This window comes from Lepidothrix coronata, unplaced genomic scaffold, assembly GCF_001604755.1.
Source record: "Lepidothrix coronata isolate B3197 unplaced genomic scaffold, Lepidothrix_coronata-1.0 Scaffold18, whole genome shotgun sequence".
Classification (NCBI taxonomy): domain Eukaryota; kingdom Metazoa; phylum Chordata; class Aves; order Passeriformes; family Pipridae; genus Lepidothrix; species Lepidothrix coronata.
This window is the reverse complement of record NW_016690198.1, coordinates 1,372,524-1,385,444: the sequence shown is the minus strand read 5'-3', so window position 1 is coordinate 1,385,444 and position 12,921 is coordinate 1,372,524. Positions and strand designations below refer to the sequence as shown.

At 40.6% G+C, this 12,921-nt stretch overlaps 1 protein-coding gene across 5 annotated transcripts in view; it reads right to left on the bottom strand.

The window, feature by feature from the left end:
* Nucleotides 1-11,153, bottom strand: part of TRPM6 (transient receptor potential cation channel subfamily M member 6) — a 92,598-nt gene extending 81,445 nt beyond the window's left edge. For all 5 annotated transcript variants that reach the window (XR_001873561.1, XM_017807378.1, XM_017807380.1 and 2 more), the window contains exon 1: nucleotides 10,874-11,153. Coding sequence is in view for 4 of the 5 variants with exons in the window: in XM_017807378.1 (XP_017662867.1) it covers nucleotides 10,874-10,888 (15 nt within the window). In the remaining variant the exon portion in view is untranslated. The remainder of the gene's footprint in view (nucleotides 1-10,873) is intronic.
* Nucleotides 11,154-12,921: the final 1,768 nt, after the last annotated feature.

Below are 12,921 nucleotides of genomic sequence, written 5' to 3'. Positions count from 1 at the left end.
AGTAGATGCTATGTATTTTGAAAATTATATTCATAAACAGACATACAAAGAATATTACACTATAAACATATTTTTTGTCAGCAAGTATATCAGAAATGGATACAGTATATATGTTGCTACAGCATGATCTGTGTGAAATACCATTCAATATTATGTACAGTAGCAGAGCTCTCTTCTTAAACTCCCAACATCCGAATCACAAATGTTCCATCTTTAAATAACAAAACGGAGCAAAACCAAACAAACAAAAAAATCCCAAACAAACACAACCCGAAACAAAACAAAAAAAACAAATCAAACCAAAACAATACCCAAAAAAAACTTTCAGTCAGCATCATGGTAAAAAGAAGTGAAAGTTTACTAGAGCCAAAGGCACTTGTCTTGCATGTTACACCTAACCTCATGGCATTCGACAGCACTGCCACAAAACCACCGTGCGATGTCCTGCTCGTAGCGTGGGCAATATTTTTTGCTATAAGCCTTTCATGGCTACCAGAATACAAGCAGATGTATGTGTGTGTATAAAATCACTCAAGTCCCCGTTTGCAGCAGAACAGGGGACCAATCAGTATCGGCACCAGAACATCAAATCCCTGGCGAAACAGCTCCGTGTAGCCCAGGGGGTTCTATTTGCCGAGACCTAACCGATCTGCTCTCTCCCCGAGTCGCCTGGACTTTCAGACGGACCCTGTTGCCATTTGCGGATTAGCTCAGACGCCGCTCACGACACGGCGAGTGCCGTGCACGCCGACGGAAACAAAAGAGCTTTAGCTCCGAGCCAGCCGCCCACCACCCACTCTGCGCGGAGACGGCCTCTCTAGAGCAGAAGGGACCGTGGCCCAGGAGAGGACGAGGAGTATCGGTCCCCACAGCCGACGGTCACCCGGGGAGAGCAGCGGCGCCCCGGTGCCGCCCTCACCTGGGGGTCCGCGCGCTCGCGGGGCGGGAGCCGCCAGCCGCCGCCCCGCCAGTCCCGGCCGCCGCGGCACACGGAGCCCAGCGGCGAGAGGAGCAGGTCCCGCCACGCCGCCATGCCCGCCGGGCCGGCGATCCTTGTCCCGCGGCGGCGGCGGCGGCGGCGGCGGGGTGGGCGGGCGGCGCCCTCGCGGGCGCGGCGGCTCCCGGGCCTCTGTCCTTTACCCCCGGCCTCTCAGTGAGCCATGTGCTTCGTTGTTTCTGTCCCCAGTACGTGAAGGTCTGCGCTGTCACAAGGCAGCGACGACGCTTTCCTATGCGAGGCGGCCGAGTACCGGCTCTGCCTTCGCTGCCGCCCGCCGGGGAAGCACCGACGGCCGCGCCGAGCACCCTCTCTGCAGCCCCCCGGGGACACGCTTCACCCCGGGCCCACCAGCGCTTTGCTTCCAACTTGCCAAGTTCTTCCTCACGTCGGGAAACCGGACCATAGGTATCCCGAACTCAGTATATGATTTTTGCCTATGGTTTGCCTGCATCTCAGCTCCCCCTCCTAATGCTTGAGTTTTGATCCTGGTCATTTTTTAGGGGCCTGTAAAAGTAAATTTGTGGTACGAGTTACAGCACTCATGACAAATCTAAGAGGAAGGTCCAAGTGTAAATCAACAATTTTCTTGAGTTGTGAACACTGGAATCATATGTAATCAAGACATTACTAAAGGCAAAAGGTGAAAAAAGAAACAGTAGCTGTATTACAGCTCATGGCAATGAACTCAAGCAGTGAACAAGAAAATAGGCTATGACCAGTGTATTAATTAAAGTCTTCATAGAGTGGTGAAATTTGGATATAAACCCAAATTTTTGAATACTTAGGTTCTTGATCTTCCTAGTCTTCTTCATATACCTTCTGTATAATTTCTTCCACACTGACAAAGAAAACTCAAAGACCACAGCCACCAAACCAAATCAAGTACCTGCAGCAATTATAGCTGGTTGTACCAAATGTGGACTGATAAAACAGGCATACACCATTCTTCCTTTATTCCGAGTTTTGTTCTGTTTCCATTCTTTTGTATGTTCTCCAACTTATCTCAAACCTCACTGTTCATTCAATCTCCAGTTTCTCTTATCGTGAACTAACCTTCTTCCTATGCCAGGCTCCAGTTCTTTGGTTTCTCAGCTCTGCCTGCTCATCTGCTTCTAGCCCACTGCTGCTAGAAGTACCACTGTATTGACTGTGAGCTCCAGTGTCCATCTGCCTCTGGATTTTATCTGTATTTCCAATCCACTTGCTCTTTCTAAATGTTTCTCCCATTTTCTGGTCTCTCTACTTTTAATTTTCCTGCCCAGCCAAGTCTCATCTTCCTCTGTGGTGTTCAGCTCTCTCTCTCTGTCCCCTACAGGAGAGGCTTGCATTTGGATCACGCTATTCCAGTGCATGAGCCTGGGAGCAGAGCCTCTGTGAGCACCAGGGAGAAAATACTTCACTTTTAGTTCAAGAACCCCAAAAACTCAGCAGCACCACAAAAAACAGAGCAGGAGCATGACTCAGGGCCTTTTGAAATAGTGGCTGTCAAACTTAGCACTGGTTTCACATAAACTATTACTTCAAAGACAAAGACAATAATAAAATTGCTTCCAGCCCCCTGCCAAACACAATTTTCTGCTTCTTACACTGCTTCTATTTTTTCTTTAGACTTCTTATATTGCACTTCCTACACAGTAGGTCTTAAAAAATCATTACTGCTTCTAATAACAGAATGGACTTCTAAAAACTTTAGCAGGTGTTGAACACATGCTCATTCTTTACCTAGGTACATCTTTTAAGATACTATTTTCAATTAAATTTTCTCAAACAAGTCATCCTGAGTCAGCATAGAAGTTTTCAGCTTGATTTGCTAGTATCACTGATGTTTATAATTCATTTCATTGATTCATGGCGAGGCTTCGCAAACGAAGATTTGGGAAGGCTCTATCCACATTTGCTACAGGCACGTTGGTGGCTTATGAGGCCAATATGTGACAGACATATCTGATTGCAAAAGGCACAGCAGAAAGACTCCTTAGGTGGTGTATTCTGCAATACACGGTTCTTTCTGCGTTGCCTTTTTTCCTCGAGAGAGATCCTGCGTGTGTTCTCGAAGGAGACAGCTGAGTTATAGATGGTGTGTCTCCAGGCCTCCCGATTTGAGGCCAGAGTAGACCAGTTGTGGTGATCAATATGGCCAAGGCTGAGATGTTGTTTCAGGGAGTCCTTGTATCTTTTCTTCGGGGCTCCTCTCATGCGGCAGCCAGTGGCAAGTTCACCATAGCAACAGGTTAGCTAAGGCATATAGTGCTTTTGGAAAACTCCACAAAAGAGTATGGCGTAATAAACACTTGAAGAAAAGCACCAAGATCAGTGTTTACAAAGCCATAGTGTTGTCGACTCTCTTATATGGTTCCGAATCATGGGTCATCTACTGCCACCACCTGCGTTTCCTAGAGCGCTTCCATCAACGCTGCCTCCGTTCAATCTTAAACATCCACTGGTCAGATTATGTGACCAATACATCTGTTCTTGAGCAAGCAGCTGTCACAAGTATTGAGGCCATGTTACTGAGAACGCAGCTGCGATGGGCAGGGCACGTCTCAAGGATGAAGGACCACCGCCTCCCTAAGATCCTACTCTATGATGTTTATAAATGAAATAAATAAATACTCATGCCTACTCTTTATTTAAAGCTGAACTCTGTAAGAAACCTGAAACACATGTATACCAGCACAGGTGCACTGGACTTACTGGGACACAGCTATGAGTATATATTGCTCTGACTGCAAGTATTTTCTTAATTCTAAGTTTCTGCCATTTCTTTCTAAATTGTGAAGATTTTTTCAGACATACAAAATTGTCAATTTTCCCTGGAATCAAGTCCTGCCATTTGTAATCTAGTAAAAAACCTAAATATCTTCTCTGAAAAGCTGTGTAAACCAATTCTCATGCTGCAAATTCCCACACCCAATTCCTCAGCACTTCACTGATACGAAAATACATGTGGTATATTTTATAACAGCCGTTTTAGTAGTTCAAAGTCCATATAACTCTCCTGTTATCTCTAGAAATCAGAACTGCTGAGATGTTTTCTCCTTATCAATCTTATTTCTACAGACTTACCTTGGGATCAGTGCTATCTTGCTTGCCCATCCTTTAGGTTTCTTTTTTGTTAGTCCTATATTTCCAGTGCCTAAGCTGTCACCTCAACAGCAGTGCAGCCAGCTCATTTCTCAGATGCTCATCAGGAACAGTGCATCAGACGTCCTGCTTTTCATGGCCTAAGTAAGTGAAATGCATACATGTCAAAGTCTGACTGCATTAATTTATGTATAACCTTGCACTATTTTCAAAGTACAAAAATGTCATACCAAAAAGCATTCTTAAAGGAAGATAATATGCTTAACAGAAACCCTTATCAAAATAGCAATGGTTTTGTTTCTGTTGTTTCCATGGGGGGCCTGTAAAGGCATAAAGATCCACATATTCACTCTCTTCTTTTGTTCTGTTAGATCATACCTCATATCCAGTAAGTACACTGAAGTGGGGTTTTTTTCCATCCGTTGCATTTAATCAGGCAGAATCTACCAGAAAAAGCCAAAACTATCTCATGCACTAATCTGTTTTAGAGGGATCTCCCAGTTTCATTTTCATCATCTCCAAGCACATTGAAGACATTAAGTTTTGTAAGACTATGTACAAACCTTTACCTTTGCCTCAGTGTCCTAGCAGACCTTCAAGAACTGATAATGCAGCAAAGAGAGGAGCAAGGAATGAAACTGGTAAAGACTACTTCTAGATTCCTCCCCAGTCCATATCATCATCAACAAATCAGCCTGCCTTTAGGCTAATTTACCTCTGTCTTCCAACATAATTAAAGAAGCCTCATAAGTTAGTCAAACACCAAAGGCTGGCAGCAGATACATTGAACACACTCATCAGATGATGACCATTTCAGCCTCTGCTTTAGCATGCTGTGGAAAGGCACTGTGGCACTTATAGCACAAAACATAAATCTTGTTTTACCATGCAAATTCTGGACTACAACAGAACAGAATGTCCTGCCTTGGTCTTCCCCTTCTACATACACTGTGTAAAGGCAAACTCATGGAATGAGCTTAAGTCATGCTTTATGGTTTATTTCTCAGTATGCAAATATGCAATGATTTTTCCAGATTATTCCTTCCTGCTGCCCACTGCACACTGATGTTAGAAACTGATCTGCCAACAAAGGACAACATTACTTCCCTCATCAAAAATACAATTATTTCTTGATTCAAGGATGAGTTTAGTTCAGTTGGTTAGACTATGGTCACCCATAACACTGAGGTCATGGGTTTGATCCCTGTATGGGCCATTCACTGAAGAGTTGGACTCGATGATCCTTGTGGGTCACTTCCAACTCAGTGGAGTCATATAAATGTCCATTATCTGCTGGTTCACATGACAGATGTGCTACAACATGAGGCAAGAAGGAGGACAGTTTTGAATATTGAATTATACACACACAGAATGCTTTGTGGTCTTTTGATGGTTTTTAAGCAGATCATCCAGAAGTAGTTAATGATATCTGAGTATGGCTCAAAATCATTCAAAATAGTTATGACGTTGTATTTACATGAAGAATTATTTGAAGTCAGCAGGACAGTCTGCAGAACTTATTCTATGAGAAAAATTGACTTTTTACAAGTTTTTATTAGAGTTTGTAAGTTTACAGGAATGTAGTGGGGTAGGTTTCCTCAACTTGATGGTCACAGTCACAAATATCGAACCGTAATTATCCTGAAATGTATTCTGAAATACCTTTGAAGTCAGTGCAGACCCAAGGAACAAAATGCAATGGTACAGTTTAATCTTGTTATAATCATAAATAGCTTCTGTCCTTCTAGCAATGGTGCCAAGGAAACCAACTTCCTAAAGTAGGACATCACAGTCCAGAATAGGGAAATAATGTTTCAGATGCTGTCTGTAGTCTCTGTTACTCAATTTTCTTAACAGAGGCAGGAAAATTAGTGAAGGCACGCCAAGAGGACTCAGTGTAGGTGTGTTTGGCAGCTTTAAGATGTAGTAACCTCCTTCTCTTAAGAATAAATCCTTCACAGTGATAGAGAAGCCCAGTGTATTTTTGCAGGGCAACAATCATAGATTCAAAGAATCATTTCAATTGGAAAAGACCTCTAAAATCAACCAGCCATTAACCCAGCACTGCCAAGTCCACCACTAAGCAATATACTTAAGTACATGCATGTAAAACCACTTGCTCTTCTTGTTAAACATGGTTGTTGTAGGTCTACACATCTTTTGAAAATCTCTAGGGATGGTAACTTAACCACTTCACTGAGCAGCCTTGTTCCAATGCTTGGCAACCCTTTCTGTGAAGAAACTTTCCCTAATATCCAATCTATTGGCACAACTTGAGGACATTTCCTCTTGTCCTATCTTGCTGCTCGGGACAAGAAATGAACACCCACTTCACTATAACCTTCTTTCAGGTAGTGGGGAGAAGGACAAGAAAGATGCAGAATAAAGGATAACTACTTAAGTGGCCCTTACCTCAACATTCAGTGACTCCTTAGACGGTATGTGTATCTAAACAGTAACACCTTAAAAATTTTTCAAGTTTCTAGGGAGTCTTCCTTGACCAATAGCACAATTCCTACTTTTAAGAATAAGCAGTCTTCAAGGTTTTGTACAACAGTTGCAGGCAACACTGCCTGTCGTCAGTTTGTTCTGTCATCCCTTGTATCCCTCAGAGTGATTAACACATTTTTCAAACGCATTATTTTTCAGAGTACCCCTAAAAAATTTGAACTCTGTCTGCCTTTTAAGCTCCCTGGACTGAGTTAAATGACAAGCATATGGATTCTTCAGTGACACTTTCTCCAGATGTGACCCTGCAGCTCTCAAAACCTCATTTTAAAACAGTTTTCAAAATCTCTATTTTCCTTTCCCACTTTTTTTTTTTCCATACTAGACACAGTATATGTGGGGTTGGTACTGGGGCTGATACTGTTCAAAATCTTTGTCGGTGACATGTGGAATTGACTGCACCCTCAGCAAGTTTGCTGATGGCAACAAGCTGTGTGGTGTAGTTGACATGCTGGAGGGCAAGGAGGCCATCCAGAGGGACCCAGACAGGCTTGAAAGGTGGGCTGAGGCAAACCTCATTAAGTTCAACAAAACAAAGTGCTATACATGGGTTGTGGCAACCCTAGGCACATCTGGTTGAGGGGAGAAGTGATTGAGAACAGTCCTGCAAAGAAAGATATGGAGGGTGGTCAACAAAAAGCTCAGCAGGAGCCAGCAACATGTGCTCACGGCCCAGAAAGCCAACCAAATTCTGGGCTGCATCAAAAGCAGTACAGCCAAGGAGGAGCTGAAGGAGGTGATTCTTCCTCTCTACTCTGCTCTCATGAAAACCCACGTGGAATGCTGTGTCCAGTTCTGGTGTCCCCAACATAAGAAGGACATGGAACTGTTGAATCAAGTCCAGAGGAGGGCCATGAGACTATTAAGAGGACTGGAACACCACCCCTATATGAGCGAGTTGGGACTGTTTCAGCCTGGAGAGGAGAAGATTACCTGGAGACCTCACAGCAACCTTTCGATATCTAAAGGGGATCTACAGGGAAGTTGGAGAGGGACTCTTTGTCAGGAACTGTGGAGATAAGACAAGGAGTAATGGGTACTAACTGAAAGGGTAAATTTAGGTTAGGTATTAGGAAGAAATTTTTTACTATGAGGGTGTTGAGAACAAGTTGCACACACACGTTGTGATTGCAACTGGAAGAAGTTGCACGGACATGTTGTGATTGCCACAACCCTGGAAGTGTTCAAAGCCTGTTTGGATAAGGCCTTGAGCAACTTGGTTTCGTAGGAGGTGTTGGGACTAGATGATCTTTAAGGTCAGTTCCAAACCCTTAACATTCTGATTCTGTGATCTCTTTCTCACAGGCACTATAGAGAAGAGAGAATTGGAAAGAGGTTTGTGTTAGTATTCATTCTCAAAGACCTGTCAAAGCAAATGCTTTGAACTTTAGAAGAAAGGAGACAAACAAAAATCTTTCTGCTTTAGACTGAAAAAAAGGAAGTTATCCACGACTTCTTCAGTTTGAACTAACCAAAAATTATTTACCTAAAAATCAAGGGCTAAACAGTGATGAGCGTACAGAGATTACTGTGCTTCTTTAAGAAAGAAGGAAGTCTGCCTTTAGTGACCATGGCTGGAGGCAAGAGGAAAACCTGAATTTACTAGGGCATCTGTAAAACACACTAAGCACACATATTTTCAGATTAGAATACACGACTTACGGCAACACCAAATGATCCAGCGTAAGAAGACGGGCTGATTCATGATGAATAATACTGTCTATTATCCATGCCAGTCTTCCAAAGGCTTGAGGCAGCTGAAAGCACATCCACATTCATGTGATACTGTGCCTTTAATAATTGCTGATTGCTCTGCAGGCAAGTCACACACACTTGACTTTTGGGTTTCACAGCCTAATCAAGCAATTGTGGGATCTGGACCTGAGGGTTCCCCTCAGGCACAGCTTGATGGCAAAGCCATGGCACAAGAGGGAAATGACCATATATGGATTCACCCTATGAGCTGTACCTGGCCAGTAGGGCATGCATGGCATTGACCACACCCTGCTGAAAGCAGCAGGCAGACGATCACACCACAAGTAAAATTGAGGTGTTGGTGTCAGCTAGGCAGAGCACTGTTATGATTATTATTGCTTTCAGGCTGTGTTTTGAGGAGCTAGCCCATAATAAAGGACAGAAGTGTACCAAAACATAAATCTTCAAACATTAACTTGGCTGTGTGTTGCTGGCTGCTCTAATTTCACCTTTAGGTGCCTAGATTTCTAAAAGGAACGAAAAGTAAATTTAAGCTTACTTCTATTCAGGAAATTAAGGAGTTTGTTACCTTACATGAAACCATTTTAAGTATTTTTCCTTTCTGAGATAAAACTGAGCAGCCTAGGAGAGGAAACAAGTTTGGTTGCATCCCTAGTTCAAACTGGTATGACTGATTATTTTTTAAAAATCTATTATATGATCAAATAGATCTTCAATTTAAGAAAACACACTAAAATACTGATATTTGTTTCCTTGACTGCTTGAGACTTAAGACAAAAAAGGACCTGTTCTTGTAAAGATTAGTAGAGTTACTGCTCACTGTCCTGAAAGCACAAATCCTCTATAGAATGAGTATGCTGTAATTAGAAAACTACAAATCAGAATACATCTCAAAAAATCAAATTCCACTATTAAAATCTCTAGTAAAACAGTACAACTAGATTAGAGAACTTCAAACATTGTATCTTTAAAAGGCAAAGTGTTTCTAATTTTGGTTACTGAAAATCTAATAATGCACTTTTATTATTCCTGTAAGTCAATCACAGAGGCTGGTAATCAGCATAGAATGTGGTCCAAGGAATTTGAGTTAAAGAGTTTTGATTCCTGAATTTGTTATTGAAATAACTGGTCTTTACAAATTAGCAATTCTGACCTCACTTTAATTTGAGACCACCTGAAAAAAGGTAAAACAGAAATCCCAAAATTATCTGTGATTGGACTAGTTAGCACTGACAAATCCAAGACATTCACAAATAAACTGCACAACATAAAAAGGGGAGAAAGGAATGCATTGAAATGTATGTACCAGAACCTGTCTCAGGGCTCAAAATAATGAGAAAGAAAAATACCTTTTACACTGTTTGTTAGCATAAAAGCTAGTAAGAAAGTAGGCAGACTCAGTATCTATTTCTTTGACTCAAAGGGACTCCAGTAACTAAGCTGGAGTACTGAAAGCACTTTGGGCATCTCTGCACTGCATGTATGGACCTAAGGAAAAAACACTACCATATTGGACACCAAATCCAGCACAATTTCTTCCTGAAGCTTTGTGCTTTCATAGAAATTTAAGGCACTTTGATATTCACACTCTGGGTTTGATGCGTCCAAAGTCTAAACAGTTTTTGCCTGTTATCCATACCTTTCCTTCTCATATCATACCATATTTCACAATAATAGTTTTGAATTATTTTTACAAGTTAAATTTAAACAATTAAAAGCTGTCTTTGTTGTCCCTGTATTTTTACATTACATATTTGGAAATACAGAGGTTTGTCTGAAGTAGACTTTTCTCTTTTCAACCACAAGTTTCTCCAATTTCTTAAAAGTAGAAAAAATATTACAGGATACACAGATGCAACCCTTTGTGATTATCTGATTTAAAAAGCACTGCAGTTACCAGCTAGCAATCATGAAAGCAAATGATTTTGATAGTTTACTTTAAGCAAAGTAGTTCTTACTTAATAATTACACAATTAGAAATAAAATTAGGTTTTTTTAAATCCCAGGAATTAAAAGAAACTGAAAGCAATTTTCATATTCTACAAGTTGAAGCATCAAAAGGAAACATCCACCATAAAGCATCAGGCCTCAGAAAGGGGCATTTGACACTTCACAAAAATTTACTTTGTCTCCCTCCTGATTTCACATTTTTTCTCCTGGTAATGGTGACATATCACTTTAAAGAAAACTGTTTTTTCCCTTCAGCAGTGGAAAAAGTTATTTACTACCTGTAGGGCTTTAAGAGAAGAAAAAGCAATGATTTTTAAGTCCTTAGAAGTGACTAAAAAGTCATGAACACTATTTTTTTCACCATGAGTATTTAAAACATACTTATTAACAACTAATCAGTTCACTTACAAATGCAATAGCAATTAAAATAGACTGTTAAAGTACACTATACATCAACATCAAATTCTCTAATACAAAAAGCATGAACTAGGAAGTTTAAGAAGACCACCAGAAAAACCCTATTTGAAATTTCCTCATACACATCAAATATAGTTACCTATATACAAACATTTAAATACTTCTTTATGAGTTAGTTTCTTATGAATTACCACTTACCTTTTTTTCCCTCATATTATCACTTTACATTTCAAGTAGCCTTCAGCCACCGATCAAGGTTTCCATCCAACACACAATCAGATAAACCTTGTTCCCCAGTTCTGACTAAAGGAAACAGTACTATGAAGCAGTGTCAACAGATTCCCGTGTACTAAATTGATAATTGGATTTGGTTGGTTGCTTTTGGTTTGGTTTTTTTCCAGGCAAGGGACTTGAAGAGATAATTAAGAGATGAATCAAAAATTCTTGCCACGATGTTTTTACTCTAGTTATGCTGAAAACCTTGTGTCACCTTATGATCAGGAACTTGTGACTTGATCTGCCTTTATTTATGTATCACTGTAAGGAAATCATTAGCATTCATGATGTCACTGCTTGAATTTTCAGTAGCAGTTCAGAATAAAAGCATACCGAAACCATTTTTCAGATTCACTGTAACTTACTGTGTATGTGTATTGCCACCTAGAGAGTCAAGGTTATAACTGTAGCCATGGAAATAATTAAGCCAGCCCAGGCGTACTAATTATTATGAAATGTTTCTTTGAGCATAAGTTTTGCTGCAGCAAACAGTGAGTCTCTGCAGTCTAACACCTCTTACTGCAGCAGTTGTGAGATGCTTTCACAAAAGTGTACATGAATTCCCCACAATGAATCTGCTGTAAACCAGAACATGCTGGCAAATGCTGGACATTAATTATCTTGTCACCTGGAAAGACACATGTACATTCGCACTCTTTATCTTCTTCATGAAGCACCCTGTGGACTTTTCAACAACCTATATACATAAGCATGTGCTTTTTTATTGTCCACTAAATTCTTGGCCTTTCCAACAGGAAAAAACATCATCCAGTAACTGTCAAAACACTGAAAAACCTAATAAATTTACTGTTGATACTCATATTCAAATTAGTGTACTGTTGCTGTGCTGGAGCTAATGCTGCAAATAATGTTTCTTGTCATTGATCTGCTGGCCAACTATACTTTCACCCATAGGCTGCACTACTTCATCATCATCTACCTTTCATTACCCAATTTTTTTCTTCTTTTCTTTCTACCACTGTCTACTTACCCAACACATGGTTACCTGTGCAGCCTGTTTTCCATAGCAGTTCTTCACCTTCCTGATTTGGACTGAGCTTTAAGCTTCTCCCAGAGGCTTATCTATCTTGGGAACCATAGCTATAAAGCAGGCCTTCAATAAACACAAATCAGACAGTGTAAAACAGGCCTCACGTTTAGAATGATGCAGAAAATTTACAAAGACGTGTACTACTTTGCTGTTTAAATCTGCTCTGAAACATATTGAACTCAAGCGTACTGAACTCAAGCATTTGACTTACTATTATACATTTACTTGCAGATGCAAGACACCACCTGGGTGGTGTCTAGGTACAGTTACCCTTTACACTTGTGATGCTGAGCTTTCCTTTTAGACAGAAATATTTTAAAAAATAGCAAACTCCCAGGTACCTGAAGAGAATATAAACAATTTTTTTCCCGAGATTCAAAAACATCAAATTAAGATTGTCAGTTAGTATGTAGCTAATGAATTGTCTCGGGACTTGTTCTGGCAAATTAAAACATCTTAAGCTTACATATAGTTTTTATACAGCTTTTGAACAAAAGGTCTCTAGAAAAATGGAGTCAAAAGTCAAGACCAGCATTTTGATAGTTCACAGTGACACATGGCATCTGGAGACACCAGACACTGCGAAATGTAATTTCTCAATCACACCTTTTGTCAGCTCTAAAGCAAAGTTTATGTAACCTATCATCAGTCCCCATTACCTTTCCCAGCTTTTTGCATAACCCGAACTCTCAGAGTAATTTCAAAAAGTTTTCCAAGGCTTTTAAATTTACCTCTATTTGCAAACAGATGAATGGAAAAAATTAATCAGCTTGGCAAATGCTCTAAAAGTAGCTGTAACATTCCAGTCCATTACGGAGTCTACAACTGGAACAAACTAAGACGAAAGTGCTTGCCTACAGCATAATTGCAAATGAAGTAAACGTACAGCCTACAACACATTGCAAGCTTAATTTGTTTT